The sequence below is a fragment of the Pseudorca crassidens genome, chromosome 14 (assembly GCF_039906515.1).
Source record: "Pseudorca crassidens isolate mPseCra1 chromosome 14, mPseCra1.hap1, whole genome shotgun sequence".
NCBI classification, from domain to species: domain Eukaryota; kingdom Metazoa; phylum Chordata; class Mammalia; order Artiodactyla; family Delphinidae; genus Pseudorca; species Pseudorca crassidens.
In genome coordinates, this window is record NC_090309.1 from 9,317,153 (window position 1) to 9,331,138 (window position 13,986).

At 47.4% G+C, this 13,986-nt stretch overlaps 1 protein-coding gene across 2 annotated transcripts in view; it reads right to left on the reverse strand.

Moving 5' to 3' along the window:
• ZAP70 (zeta chain of T cell receptor associated protein kinase 70) overlaps window positions 1-13,986 on the reverse strand; it is a 31,117-nt gene that overhangs the window by 11,497 nt on the left and 5,634 nt on the right. Inside the window, exons 3-4 of one of the 2 annotated variants that reach the window (XM_067704236.1) lie at window positions 8,949-9,399; window positions 8,015-8,175 (exon numbers count right to left, since the gene is read on the reverse strand). In XM_067704236.1, the coding sequence (XP_067560337.1) occupies window positions 8,015-8,175; window positions 8,949-9,350 (563 nt within the window). In that variant the 5' untranslated portion in view covers window positions 9,351-9,399. Of the gene's footprint in view, window positions 1-8,014; window positions 8,176-8,948; window positions 11,319-13,986 lie in introns of those variants that run through there. The other variant, XM_067704237.1, reaches the window with a different exon arrangement.

Sequence of the window (13,986 nt, forward strand, 5' to 3'; positions counted from 1 at the left end):
CAAGACTGAAGCAGGAAGAAATAGAAAATATGAACAGACCAATCAAGTAATGAAATTCAAACTGTGATTAAAAATCTTCCAACAAACAAAAATCCAAGACCAGATGGCTTCACAGGTGAATTCTATCAAACATTTAGAGAAGAGCTAAGCCCCATCCTTTTCAAACTCTTCCAAAAAATTGCAGAGGAAGGAACACTCCCAGACTCATTCTATGAGGCCACCATCACCCTGATACCAAAACTAGACAAAGATAGTACAAAAAAAGAAAATTAAGGACCAATATCACTGATGAATACAGATACAAAAATCCTGAACAAAATACTAGCAAACAGAATGCAAAAACACATTAAAAGAATCATATACCATGATCAAGTGGGATTTATCCCAGGGATACAAGGATTCTTCAATACACGCAAATCAATCAATGTGATACACCATATTAACAAATTGAAGAATAAAAACCATATGATCATCTCAATAGATGCAGAAAAAGCTTTTGACAAAATTCAACTCCCATTTATGATAAAAACTCTCCAGAAAGTGGGCACAGAGGTAACCTACCTCATCATAATGAAGGCCATATACGACAAACCCACAGCAAACATCATTCTCAATGGTGAAAAACTGAAAGCATTTCCTCTAAGATCAGGAACAAGGCAAGGATGTCCACTCGCGCCACTCTCATTTAACATAGTTTTGGAAGGCCTAGCCATGGCAATCAGAAAAGAAAAAGAAATAAAAGGAATACAAATTGGAAAAGAAGAAGTAAAACTGTCACTGTTTGCAGATGACATGATACTATACATAGAGAATCCTAAAGGTGCCACCAGCAAACTACTAGAGCTAATCAATGCATTTGCTAAGGTTGCAGGATACATAATGAATGCACAGAAATCACTTGCATTCCTATCCACTAACAACGAAAGACCAGAAAGAGAAATTAAGGAAACAATTCCATGCACCATTGCAACAAAAAGAATAAAATACCTAGGAATAAACCTACCTAAGGAGGTTAAAGACCTGTACTCAGAAAACTATAAGACACTGATGAAAGAAATCAAAGATGACACAAACAGATGGAGAGATATACCATGTTCTTGGATTGGAAGAATCAATATTGTGAAAATGACTGTGCTACCCAAAGCAATCTACAGATTCAATGCAATCCCTATCAAATTCCCAGTGGCACTTTTTACAGAACTAGAATAAAAAATATTAAAATTTGTATGGAGACACAAAAGACCCCGAATAGCCAAAGCAGCCTTGAGGGGAAAAAAATGGAGCTGGAGGAATCAGACTCCCTGACTTCCGACTATATTACAAAGCTACAGTAATCAAGACAATATGGTACTGGCACAAAAACAGAAATATAGATCAATGGAACAGGATAGAAAGCCCAGAGAAAAACCCACGCACCTATGGTCAACTAGTCTATGACAAAGGAGGCAAGGATATACAATGGCAAAAAGACAGTCTCTTCAATAAGTGGTGCTGGGAAAACTGGACAGCTACATGGAGAAGAATGAAATTAGAACACTCCCCAACACCATACACAAAAATAAACTCAAAATGGGTTGGAGACCTAAATGTAAGACCAGACACTATAAAACTCTTAGAGGAAAACATAGGAAGAACACTCTTTGACATAAATCACAGCAAGATTTTTTTGATCCACCTCGTAGAGTAACAGAAATAAAAACAAAAATAAACAAATGGGACCTAATGAAGCTTAAAAGCTTTTGCAAATCAAAGGAAACTACAAACAAGATGAAAAGACAACCCTCAGAATGGGAGAAAATATTTGCAAACGAATCAATAGCAAATGATTAATCTCCAAAATATATAAACAGCTCATGCAGCTCAATATTAAAAAACAAACAACCCAATCAAAAAATGGTCAGAAGACCTAAATAGACATTTCTCCAAAGAAGACATACAGATGGCCAAAAAGCACATGAAAAGCTGCTCAACATCACTAATTATTAGAGAAATGCAAATCAAACTACAATGAGGTAACACCTCACACCAGTTAGAATGGGCATCATCAGAAAATCTACAAACAACAAATGCTGGAGAGGGTGTGGAGAAAAGGGGACCTTCTTGCACTGTTGGTGGGAATGTAAACTGATACAGCCACTATGGAGAACAGTATGGAGGTTCCTTAAAAAACTAAAAATAGAATTACCATATGACCCAGCAATCCCACTACTGGTCATATACCCAGAGAAAACCATAATTCAAAAAGACACATGCACCCCAATGTTCATTGAAGCACTATTTACAATAGCCAGGTCATGGAAGCAACCTAAATGCCCATTGACAAACAAATGCATAAAGAAAATGTGGTACATATATACAGTGGAATATTACTCAGCCATAAAAAAGAATGAACTTGGGTCATTTATAGAGACGTGGATGGACCCAGAGACTGTCATACAGAGTGAAGTAAGTCAGAAAGAGAAAAACAAATATCGTATATTAACACATATATGTGGAACCTAGAAAAATGGTACAGATGAACGGGTTTGCAAGGCAGAAATAGAGACACAGATGTAGAGAACAAACGTATGGACACCAAGGGGGGAATGTTGGGGGGGATGGGAGATTGGGATTGACATGTATACACTAATATGTATAAAATAGATAACTAATAAGAACGTGCTGTATAAAAAATAAATAAAATAAAATTCAAAAAAATAAAAAAACTCAATGCTCAGCCACTCATCAGGAAACGTGTGTGGAATATTGAAAAAAAACAGCACAATATTAGACCTTTCTTCCCATCAATAAGTGGAATCTAGATCTGTATCTCCTGAATCAGGGATTGACCATGTGACTTGCTTTGGTCAATAAGACATTAGCAAACAGGACACAAGGAGAGGCTGGAAAAGTGGTTGACACTGGGGTTTGCCTGCCCTTTCTTGCTTCTCCTGGCAGCCCTGCAACGACCATGGAAGTGAGTCCACACTAGCCTGCTGGAGAAGCCATATGAAGGAGAATCAAGGCATCCCAGGCTGCCATCTGCCAGACATGTGAGTGAGGCCATCCCAGACCACCAAGGCCCAGTCAATCCTTCAGCTGACTGCGGCCACACAGCTGAGCTCAAAAGAAACCAGCTGAATAACCACCCAACTGAACTAAGCCCAAATAGCCAACCCATTGAATCAAGGCTGAATAAATGAATGTTATTTTAAGCTACAACAGTTTAGGGTGGTTTGTCACACAGCAAAGGCTAACTGATACACTGTCTTTGGAAAGAGACATGTGAGTTCACAAAACAGCAGCCACCAATCCCACGTAGGCAAAGACTACTATACTGGTGTGGTCACCATATATATTTCAATGTCACAAATTCTACTTTATTTACCAAAAAAACCACCAGGTGGTGGCAGTTCTTCATCCTTGTAGTTCAGGCCTGAACTTAAACTAGAGGTACAGGCTAAGAAATCAACTTGTATCTCCACTTTTTTTTTTTTTTGGCTATGCCATGAGATTTGTGGGATCTTAATTCCCCAACCAGGGATTAAACCTGTGCCCCCTGCAATGGAAGCATGCAGTCCTAACCACTGGACTGCCAGGGAACTCCCTCCACTTTAAAAATAATATATAGAACCTGATAACAGTGAAAAAAATAAGAGCTACCATTTATTAAGATGCTCGTTCTAAATTCTTCACATATTTGTCATTTAATCTTCACAGCATTCTCCACAAGACACCTACCTTGTCCTCTCATTATCCACATTTCGCAGAGGAGGAAGCAGAGGCTCAAGAACACTACACCTCTTGCCTAAACTGCACAGTTGATTAGGGGTAGAGCCAGGATGCCAATCCACTTCTGACTCTCCAGTTAATTGCTACATGGGACTGACACCCAGCCCAGCCACAGCAAGTTGCTTCTTCTCCGTGTGCCTCAGTTTCCTCACATGTAAAATGAAAACACAGAACGAACCCAGACTTTAGGGCTCCAAAGATGAGGTTCAGGATCAACCGTGATCTCATAACTGTAGGCATAATCTTTGGGGTAAATATGTTTTGGGGATCGTGAGAAGGGTTCAGCTTCACTAAAATTCCCAAAGGGGTCAGTGATCCATTAAGAAACAATTAACAATATGTTCTTGAAGGCCCTTTCCAGGGGTCAAGTGTCTTTTCAAGTTGAATCAACCAGTCCCACAGATGCTGCAATTATGCAGAAAGGAAGCGAGCTTTGACAGCAAACAGCATTAGGTATAATTCCAACCATTCATCAGCAGCTCTGAACGGTGGTCACTGGTAAGCATTCCAGGCCACAGTGGTGTGTCTTTCTATCACACCCGCACCCTTACCACGGAACCAGACCAGTCCTGGGCTTGTCCCAGGCATCGTGATGCATCAGGGATGTCCCTTCACCCCTGCCTCATGAGAGGTTCTGCGCCTACAGCTTTGACCTTCAGCCCCTAACTACCCACATACTGAGAAAGCAGTTACTGACAACAGGAACCACAAGAAAAACCTACAGTGCTTCTGTCAGAAGCATGTCCTGCCTAATTTTCCAGGAGTCTGGTTCATGGTGGTGGCTTCTGGTCTCTTGACATTTCCCTGCATGAGCCACTGTCCCTCATAATGTCACGGCTCCAACTGCTTCTGAACCCCAGCATCAGCCCCAGTCTCTGTACTGTACCCAGATCCTAGCTCCCTCAGTCTCAGCCTGCTGTAGCCAATGCTGGTCCTACCCATCTCTGAGACTTCAAGCCACCTCGATATCCAAAGCACCTACAGCCGCTGGCCCTGGTTCTCCAGAGATTCCTCTTATCCCAACAGACTGGTTAACTCCAAGCCTGTTATAAACTCTGCTGTGTTAATGGAGAAAGTTTGCAAACTTTTCCTTTGGGCAGTGGAATTGTTTGTCAAGCAACATCTTCCATTGAAACTTAAGATATGAAACACGTCAAAGCTGAGGTGGGGGGACTTCCCTGGTGGCGCAGTGATTAAGAATCCTCCTGCCAATGCAGGGGACACAGGTTCGAGCCCTGGTGCAGGAAGATCCCACATGCCGCAGAGCAACTAAGCCCGTGCTCCACAACTACTGAGCCTGCGCTATAGAGCCCGCAAGCCACAACTACTGGAGCCCGCATGCCACAACTACTGAAGCCCACGCACCTAGAGCCCATGCTCCACAACCAGAGAAGCCACCACAATGAGAAGCCCGTGCACCACAAGGAAGAGTAGCCCCTGCTCACCACAACTAGAGAAAGCCCGCACGCAGCAATGAAGACCCAGCACAGCCAAAAATTAATTAATTAATTTTTTTAAAAAAAGCTGAGTTGGGATGGGGCTCAGAATCCCCCCCCTGCTCCACCCTCTACTCACTTCTTCCACCCCCTCCCCCCAGAATCTTTTGATATTGTCGGGGGCCTTAGGGAATCTGGGAGAAAGTTTTAAACCATTGGAATGGTGGAATCATTATCTCTATGAGTATGTGTGTTTGCGTGAGGTAGGAAGGAGAGATGGGGGAAGGGAGGGGTGGGAGGAAAGAAAAAGAAAGAAAAACCAAGACAAAAGAGAGGCAAAGACTGTGAGGTGATGAAAGGCTGAACTGGGGACATGAGATGAAACCAGAGAAGGGAACCTAGATTGTAAAAAGAAAGAAAAATGAAATTACATGTTACAAAGGAGGAAGCAGCTACAAGGAGAAAGAATTGGCTGCACCAACAGGAAAGGTGGAGACCCCCCTTTGTTGTGTCCGGCTTGGAGAGAGCCCCTGGACACTCAGGTACCTGGGGTAACTTGTGCAAGAGCAAGTGAGATGTGAACGTGGGGAGATGTGTGACCAATGGCCGAGAAGGTCTTAGTGAGCATCACGCTTGAGGGGGGGAGCGTGCAGCATCCTGATGAAGCAGGTGACAAACATCTGGACAAGTACCGGCCATCACTAGGTACTAGAAGGTGGAGCCCTCTAGAAGGACCAGATGCAGGCTCTGCCTTCCAGTTCATAGTCCAAAAGGAAAGATGCCCCAAATGCCCACCTTTGAGATGCCCATCACCCTCATTATGGCCTCCTTGTTCTAATCCTCTGATAGACTGTTCGCAAAACTGGCTGCCTCAATTATTCTCCCTTGGGTAGTCCCTTCCCCACAGTGACTCTGGTCTGAGCCAAGTGGCTTGCTTTGGCCAAGAGGACATCAGTTACATTACACAAGCAGAGGCTTGAAAAGTGCTTGTGTATTGTAACTTGCCTTCTCTGATTGTTCTTGGGAACACTGCAACCAACACCATGTGAACAAGTCCAGGCTAGCCTGCTCGATGATGACAGCACTGCAGCCTACTCATCCCTATCGCCCAGGTGACACTGAGCCAATAGCCAGAGCCATGGTCATCCCAACCTATTCAGTCCCGGCCCAGCTGACCTAAACCAGAAGGACTACTCAGCTGACTCACAGAATCATGAGAAGTAATAAACTGTTGTTTTGAGTCAGTAAGTCTTGGGACAGCTTGTTACACAGCAAAAGCTAACTGATACAAATGCAAAGTTGAGTTTCCCTCTTAGAGAAAACAGACCTATCTTAATCTGTTCACAAGCCGTCCTTGCAGCTGAGTATTATCTGTAACAAGCAATTACAGCCTAAATTTACAGCCTAAATCTGTTAGGCAGGGTGAAAAAAAATTATCTTATCAGCTGACAGTAGAGTCTTGTAGAGGGACCTGCATCTTGTGGGACACCTGCAGGTAATCTGGTACACATGCTCAAACCTCACATGGGTGGGGGAAATCAAGGGAAAGGGGTCAGTTCCTCCAAGTGGGATGGCCCCAGGAGAGGTAACAGCCCAGCAGGGAGGTGGGTGAGAGCAAGGATTCAGCCAGGCAGGATCTCAGGCCAAGAAGCAACCATGAGAACAGAGACCCTTGAGAATTAACATCTCAAGGGGAGGATGCTAGACTTCCTGAGGTCACAGGAAAGAGACAGGCACCAAGTTTCTCCATATCTCAAGGCCTGAGTGGCCTCAGCTGACATCCGGATAACATCTGCTATACAACGAACCCATGTCCAGACCAGAAAGCAGCAGCCCCAGCAAGGGGCTTTAGACAGACTCTCTCATAATAACAAACTCACGAACAGCCACATGGTTCAGCTGTGGCTCATGCTCAGGCAGAGATACGCACATTCACCCACTTAAAATAACCCTTAGTGCATTTTTAGTATATGCCAGATACTATACTATTGCTTTACACATATTAATTCCTGCGATCCCATAAGAGACCCTTGGGTAGGTACTACCATCATCCACAGTGCAGTTAGAGGGAGCTGCTTCAACGCTCTCCCAGCGCTCCTACCTCACTCAGGGTCAAAGCCAAAGTCACCTCCCTGCCTTCTCCCCCTCCCACTCCAGTCCTCGCTTACTAAGCTCCAAGCACACTGGCCTCCTTGCTGATTCTGGAACATGCCAAGAACCTCCTCCTGGTCTGTGTTCTTGCCAGGAACACCTTCTCCCAGAGAGCTCACAGCCCACTTCTCACCTCCTTCGGTTCTTTACGCAGAAGCCACCCGATCGGAGAGGCCTTTTCTGGCCACCTAAGCTCAGCTTGGAGCCCCCCTCCCCAGCTCCACACACAGCACTTGCCACCCTCTGACATCCTCTATGTTTTAGTGATTCATCCTTCTTTGTCTACCTGCTCCACAAGGACGGGGATTTGTGTCTGTCCTGTGCACTGCCACGTCCTCAATGCCCGGAACAGTGCATGTGGTAACTGTTCAACAAATATTTGGTGAATGCAGGAGAGGAAAGCCAAGTAGGCAGCTCCGATAGCTGCCCAGCGTTCCCAGACGGTAAGCAGCAGACGCTGGATTCCAACCCAAGCCGCCCAACTCTGAAGTCCTCACCACTGCTGCCCCTTTCGCATATCACGTCCCTGCGCACATTCAGAAAAGCACTACCCACTCACACTTGTGAGCGCAGGCACACCCCTCACCGCCCACCTGCACACTGAGGTCTGCCCCAGCCTCACCACCCCACAGCCCCAGGCTCTAAGCCCCACATACAGGAACTTGCCGTCCGTCTGTGAGCCTGAGTAGAGTTTGCGCTCCGCCTCCTCGCGCGTCAGGCTTTTGTGGTACCAGGGCATCCGCTCGTGAGCCGTCGTGGCAATGAGCTTCTCCACCTGAGGGGCCTGGCTGATGATGGCCTGCTCCAGGGCCTCGCCCTAGGGAAGAACGGGAGGGTGGAGAAGACTTGTGTCTCCAAGTAGGCGGCCACAGGACACCTCTTCCATCTCCTGGACCCTCCCAATTGCCTCTTCCACATGAGACAGCCCACCCACCCAGGCGCACCTAGGGGGTGAGTCATTTAGGCTGTTAATGAAAGCCAAGCCCCCTCATCTCTATGGTTCCGCCCCAAGCCATCCAGGCCCCGCCCATCCAGGGCCACGGCCCAGGCCCCGCCTTCTAGCCGGCTCCAAGCTCATCTCCAGCTTGAAGATCTAACACTGGTAATCGCGCCCCATGGTGCACTGCATGTTGTCGAAGACCACAACCCACCGCCCCTGCCGGCCAACCTACCCCAGAGCACCGCCCCCACCATCCTCTCAGGCCCCTCTCCCAGCCCAAGCCTCGCCTCCTCTGGACTCAGCGTGACCTCCACCTACCCCGACCTCCACTTTGCCATCTGCCTCTGACAAGCACCATAGCATCGCTCAGGCCCCTGCCTCCGAGGCCTCCTCCCAGGCCCGCCCCCAGTCAGGCCCCAACCCTCCAGCATCTAAAACGGGCGCAGCACAGCATAATACAGGCTGGCGAAGACCACCACTCTCCCCCAGTTCCATTGCTCCCTCGGCCCCAAGGGCCCGCCCTTCCCGACCCCGCCTTCCCAAGGCCCGCCCCTCCGGTCCCGCCCTCCCAAGATCCGCCCCCTCCCAAAATCTGGTCCCCCTCCGGCCACGCCCTCCCAAGACCCGCCCCTTCGGCCCCGCGCTCTCACCTCTAGTTTCCAAGTCTGGCGCACGTAGTCGCGCACCATGGCATCGCGTAGGCTGTCGAAGACCCCGGGCTGCGGCTCGAGCCCCGACGGCCGGTTGCACGGCTTGCGCAGGTTGCAGGGCAGCCCGTCTGGGTCGCGCGAATAGAACTCGCAGAGCTCAGCGGGGCCGCAGTGCGCTTTTCCGCCCGCAATAGCGTAGGTGCCGTTGAGCTGGCGCTCGATGGGGAAGTGGTGGAAGCGCACGTCGTGCACGAGCGAGAGCACATAGCCGCCCAGAGAGCGCAGGCAGTGGCGCAGCAGGAAGAGCCCGTCGGCCATGCCCGCCAGCTTCAGGTGCTCCTCGGCCTCGGCGCGCGAGATGCTGCCGTAGAAGAAGGGCAGGTGCGCCGCGGGGTCCGGCATCGCCGCCGCTGCACTGAGCAGGGTACGGGCCCCTGCGCCTCTTCAGACTCTGTGAGTTCAGAGTAGGATTGGGGGCACGTCAGGGCCTCGGTTTCCCTTCCTGAACCCGTCCATTGTACCCAGAGATAGTAGGAGAGAGCCCGCGTTAAAGGGCATCCGTGCGGCACAGCTGAGTGTGCCGATCGTGCAGAGCCTGATTTGTGCCGGAGTCAACTTGGAAAGGAGGCCCAGCCTACGGGACTCAGATTGGGGAGTCCCAAACCAGCCTTTGACTTTTCAGACCTAGTACGGAGCGCCCCACTGGCCACGACACAACAGCACCTGGAACCTTCATCCACCTCCCAAACACGTGTTGAATTCTTACTGTGTTTCAGGATGGTGATACGGGTGAATAAGAGACATGATCCCTGCCCTCCTGAAGATAACAGTCTGAGGGAGAGGGGATGCAATAAACAAGGAGAGACAAAAATAATTACAGATTGAGGTCAGTGTTCTAAAGGAAATAAATAGAGTGAGATCAAGAGGGAAGAAGCCACTGGAGCTGGGATGGTCACATTCTTTGGGGAGGTAGCATTTGAGCTGAGATCCGAAGGAAAAGGAGGAGCCCACTTCTCAAACAGCATGGAGGGGAGCACATCAGACAGAAGGAACAGCAAGTGCCAGGGCCCGGAAGCTGGAACAACTTTGCTCATCAAAGGACCCTGACTCCATTAGCCTTCCCGACTCTTTCCTCTGACCCTTTCCCAGCAACCTTAGAAATTCCCCTTAGTCCTGCCCCCTCTGCCTTCGTGAACGAGTGTCTAGAAAGCATAAGCTAATCTGAATATCCATTAATAGGGGATTGGTTAAATACATTAGGATTTAACTCCAATGTGAACTGCGATACAGTCATTAAACAAAAGGAGGTTTGGAAAGTATGACCCTATATGGGGAGGAGGAAGTAAGGACACACAGATAAATAGATACCTGGTGAGGAAGATATCTAACCTGAAATTATCCACCTTCAACTTTCTAGGGTGATGGTGATGTCCAATATCTTGAGAAGCGTTGTGTTACACAGGTGTCTGAATTGCTCAAAATTCAGAGAACGTAAAATTAAATTAATGTGAAAATGAAAAAAAAATTCAGAAAATGTACCAACTTGAGTTGTTCATTTTATGGTATTTGGGCCCCTCAGTAAAAAAAGAACCATAAAATATTGAACCCTGGTCAGTGATCTGCGTGCAGAAATATCTAGGTGTGATGGGTAGTGATGACTGTACTTTACTTGGAAAGGCATCCAAAAAATAATGTGGATGGATGGATGGATAAGCAGATTGATAAAGTTGAGTCTTGCTATTTGCAGTATTTCTATAAAGTATTGAATTAGGAAGTATTGAGCCCTTGCTTCTAGAAGAGATCCAGTGTCAGGTTCCTTGAAGCCTCTGGTCACAATATTTTCATCAACCGATCAGTACATAACCTTGTTTTATGTACTTCTGTTTAAAGACAACTTACATAATTATATTGTTGATTCATTAACATTGAGCTCTTGACCAGCAGCCCTATAACGATAAGCTTACCCAACGCATACTTTTTCTGTGAGGCACAGCCCAGCCTTCTTGCACTTAGGAACACTAGACAGCACCTCAGCACTGTCCTTGGGGGCCATTTAAACAGTGAAATCACCGACGTAAAGCACAAAACTGTGGCACTAAATAGACTGTGAGAAAGAGACTTATTTACAGTATGAGCTGAATGGAGAAGGCAAAGCATCACCTTGCTCAACCTCAAAGAACCAGCACATCGGTTGACTCAAATTTCACACCACTCTGCACACGCCCTCCAATGACCGTGAAAGCGCAGCGAGCATTGGTTTTGGTGGTTACAAATAAATTTTAGCAAGTAGGCGAACTGGCAGATATGGAATCCAACAATAATGAGGATTAACCGTATGTGATAAAGCAAATATAGCAAAATGTCCATTGTAGAATCTAGGGGGTGGATAATTTGTACAACTAATTGTTCCTGTTTTCTGTATATTTGTAAGTTTTTAGATAATGTTGAAAAAAATTATTTCCCCTTAACAGTTTCTGGTCGTTTCTCTACTGAGATGGGCCCACTTAAGGCCACCCAGGCATAGTTTTGCATTCAAGGAAGGCTCCTTGGGTACCCTTCTTACTTAAGCAATTGTAAGCAGGGGGTGCAAAGCAAGCTTTTGTGGATTGAGAAAGGCTGCCTTTCCCTGGGCGTTCAGGAACATGCAAGGATGGGCACTGGAGCCAAGAGGAAGATACTAGAGCGGGATTCAGGTGAGGTCTGAATGGGCGCAGCTGGAGGAGGGGCCGGAATCTGCGTTCTAACCAGATAGAGTCTAACGCTGGGGTTGGGAGAGCCAGGGCTGTGGGGGTCTTGGATGTCCCGATAGTTACAGGCAGGTGATTAATCGGGGACCTGGAGATGCAGGTCACCATCCCAGAAGAGTGTTTTAAAAGAGTCAGAAGGGCTCCTAGGTATTCATCCTAGAGAAATGGAAACTTACGTTCACACAAACACCTGCACAGGAATGTTTATAGCAGCTCTATTCACGACTGCCAAAATGTAGGAACAACTCAAATGTTTCCCAACAGATGAATAGATAAAGTGTGGTATATCCATGCAGTGGGACACTACTCAGCCTGAAATGGAAGGAAATGCTGATACACACATGAATGTATCTCAAAGGCGTCAGGTTAAGTGAAAGGGGCCAGACTCAGAAGGCTACAAACCATATGATTCCATTCAAAATTGTAGAACAGGGTGTGGAGAAAAGGGAACCCTCTTGCACTGTTGGTGGGAATGTAAATTGATACAGACACTATGGAGAACAGTATGGAGGTTCCTTTAAAAAATGAAAAACAGAACTACCATATGACCCAGCAATCCCACTCCTGGGCGTATACCCAGAGAAAACCACAATTCAAAAAGACACATGCACCCCAATGTTCATTGCAGCACTATTTACAATAGCCAGGTCATGGAAGCAACCTAAATGCCCATCGACAGACAAATGGATAAAGAAGATGCAATGGAATATTACTCAGCCATAAAAAGGAAAAAATTTGGGTCATTTGTAGAGATGTGGACGGACCTAGAGACTGTCATACGGAGTGAAGTAAGTCAGAAAGAGAAAAGCAAATACCGTATATTAATACATATATGTGGAATCTAGAAAAATGGTACAGATGAACCAGTTTGCAGGGCAAAAATTGAGACACAGATGTAGAGAACAAACGTATGGACACCAAGGGGGGAAAGCGGGGGAGGGGGCAGTGCTGGTGGGATGAACTGGGAGATTGGGATTGACATGTATACACTAATATGTATAAAATAGATAACTAATAAGAACCTGCTGTATACATAAATAAATAAATAACATAAAAGGAATAAAAACAAAACGAAACAAAAAACTGCAGGGCCATGCAGTGGCTGCCGGAGGCAGCAGGCCCAGTGGGGAGCAGGGGTGATGGGATGTGGATGGACTGCAAAGGGATATGAGGGAATTCAGGGCAATAGCCTATACCTTGACTGAGACCGCAGTTTCTCAGCTGTATGCATGTGTCAAATCTCCCAGAATTTTTCATTAAAAGGGGTGAATTTTACTGTATGTAAATGATACCTTAATTTTTTCTTAATTAAAAGGGGAGCAAGGGAGCTGGAAGGTATAGACACACCAGGCACTACAAATATTAACTGAAATAGGAAAGAGAGAGCTGTCTACACTCCTGCCTCACTTCCTTGATTCCCTCTGTCTCATCCAGCCTCACAGTCTGCTCCCCTCACCTCCACCAGGGTGCTCTCCAGCTGCAGAGAGCACGATATCGCCACCTGATGGGCACCAGGCAAGCACTTCGTGCCCTCTTCCAGGCTGGGTCCCCTGCGTGGTGGACACTGTGACCCCCCCCCCGCCACACTCTTGGGTCCTTCGCCAACCCCCTGGCTTGCCGCCTTCCTCTCTGACGGTTCTTGCTCTCTCTCCCTCTCCAACACCCGTCCCCTACTTAGGCCATCCCGTCTGTGGCTACCCATGCTGCCACTCCCACTTGTCTCATCCAGATCTTTCCCCTGAGGTCGGTTTGTGCTGCCATCACCTCCTTTGATCTCCACCTGCTGTGTCTCTTAATAAACCCTGAGATCCAGATCTAACTCACACGGTGACTGTGGTCGGCTGAACCCCACAGTCTGTTTCCCACATGAGCTGAAGCTCCGGGATCTGCAAGTTGCTTTTAGGCGATTCTTCCCCAAGGCCTCCGTTGCTCAAGAACCTACTGTGGCTCCCTCCTGCCTACATCATTGAATCAGACTAAATTCCTCGGCCCTCCCTCTGCTCCAGCCAGGCTGCACTATCAGCCTTCCTTCAAATGCACTTCCATGCAGTGTGCTCCACCGGATATACCCTCCCCACTTCTCTCCACTCCCCCAGTCCAACCAGCCCTGCCTGGCAGGCTCACGGCCCTGCTCCCCACAGGGTATCAGGACCTAAGGCAAGGCAGCGAAGAGAGGGTTTGTCCAGGGACCATGGGGAGGGGTGGGGGTAGTGAAGCTGGTCTCTGGGGCAGGAAGCTGTGGCAGGAAACTGTCAACAACACAGTTTGAGAAGCTCCACCCTGTGGTGGCC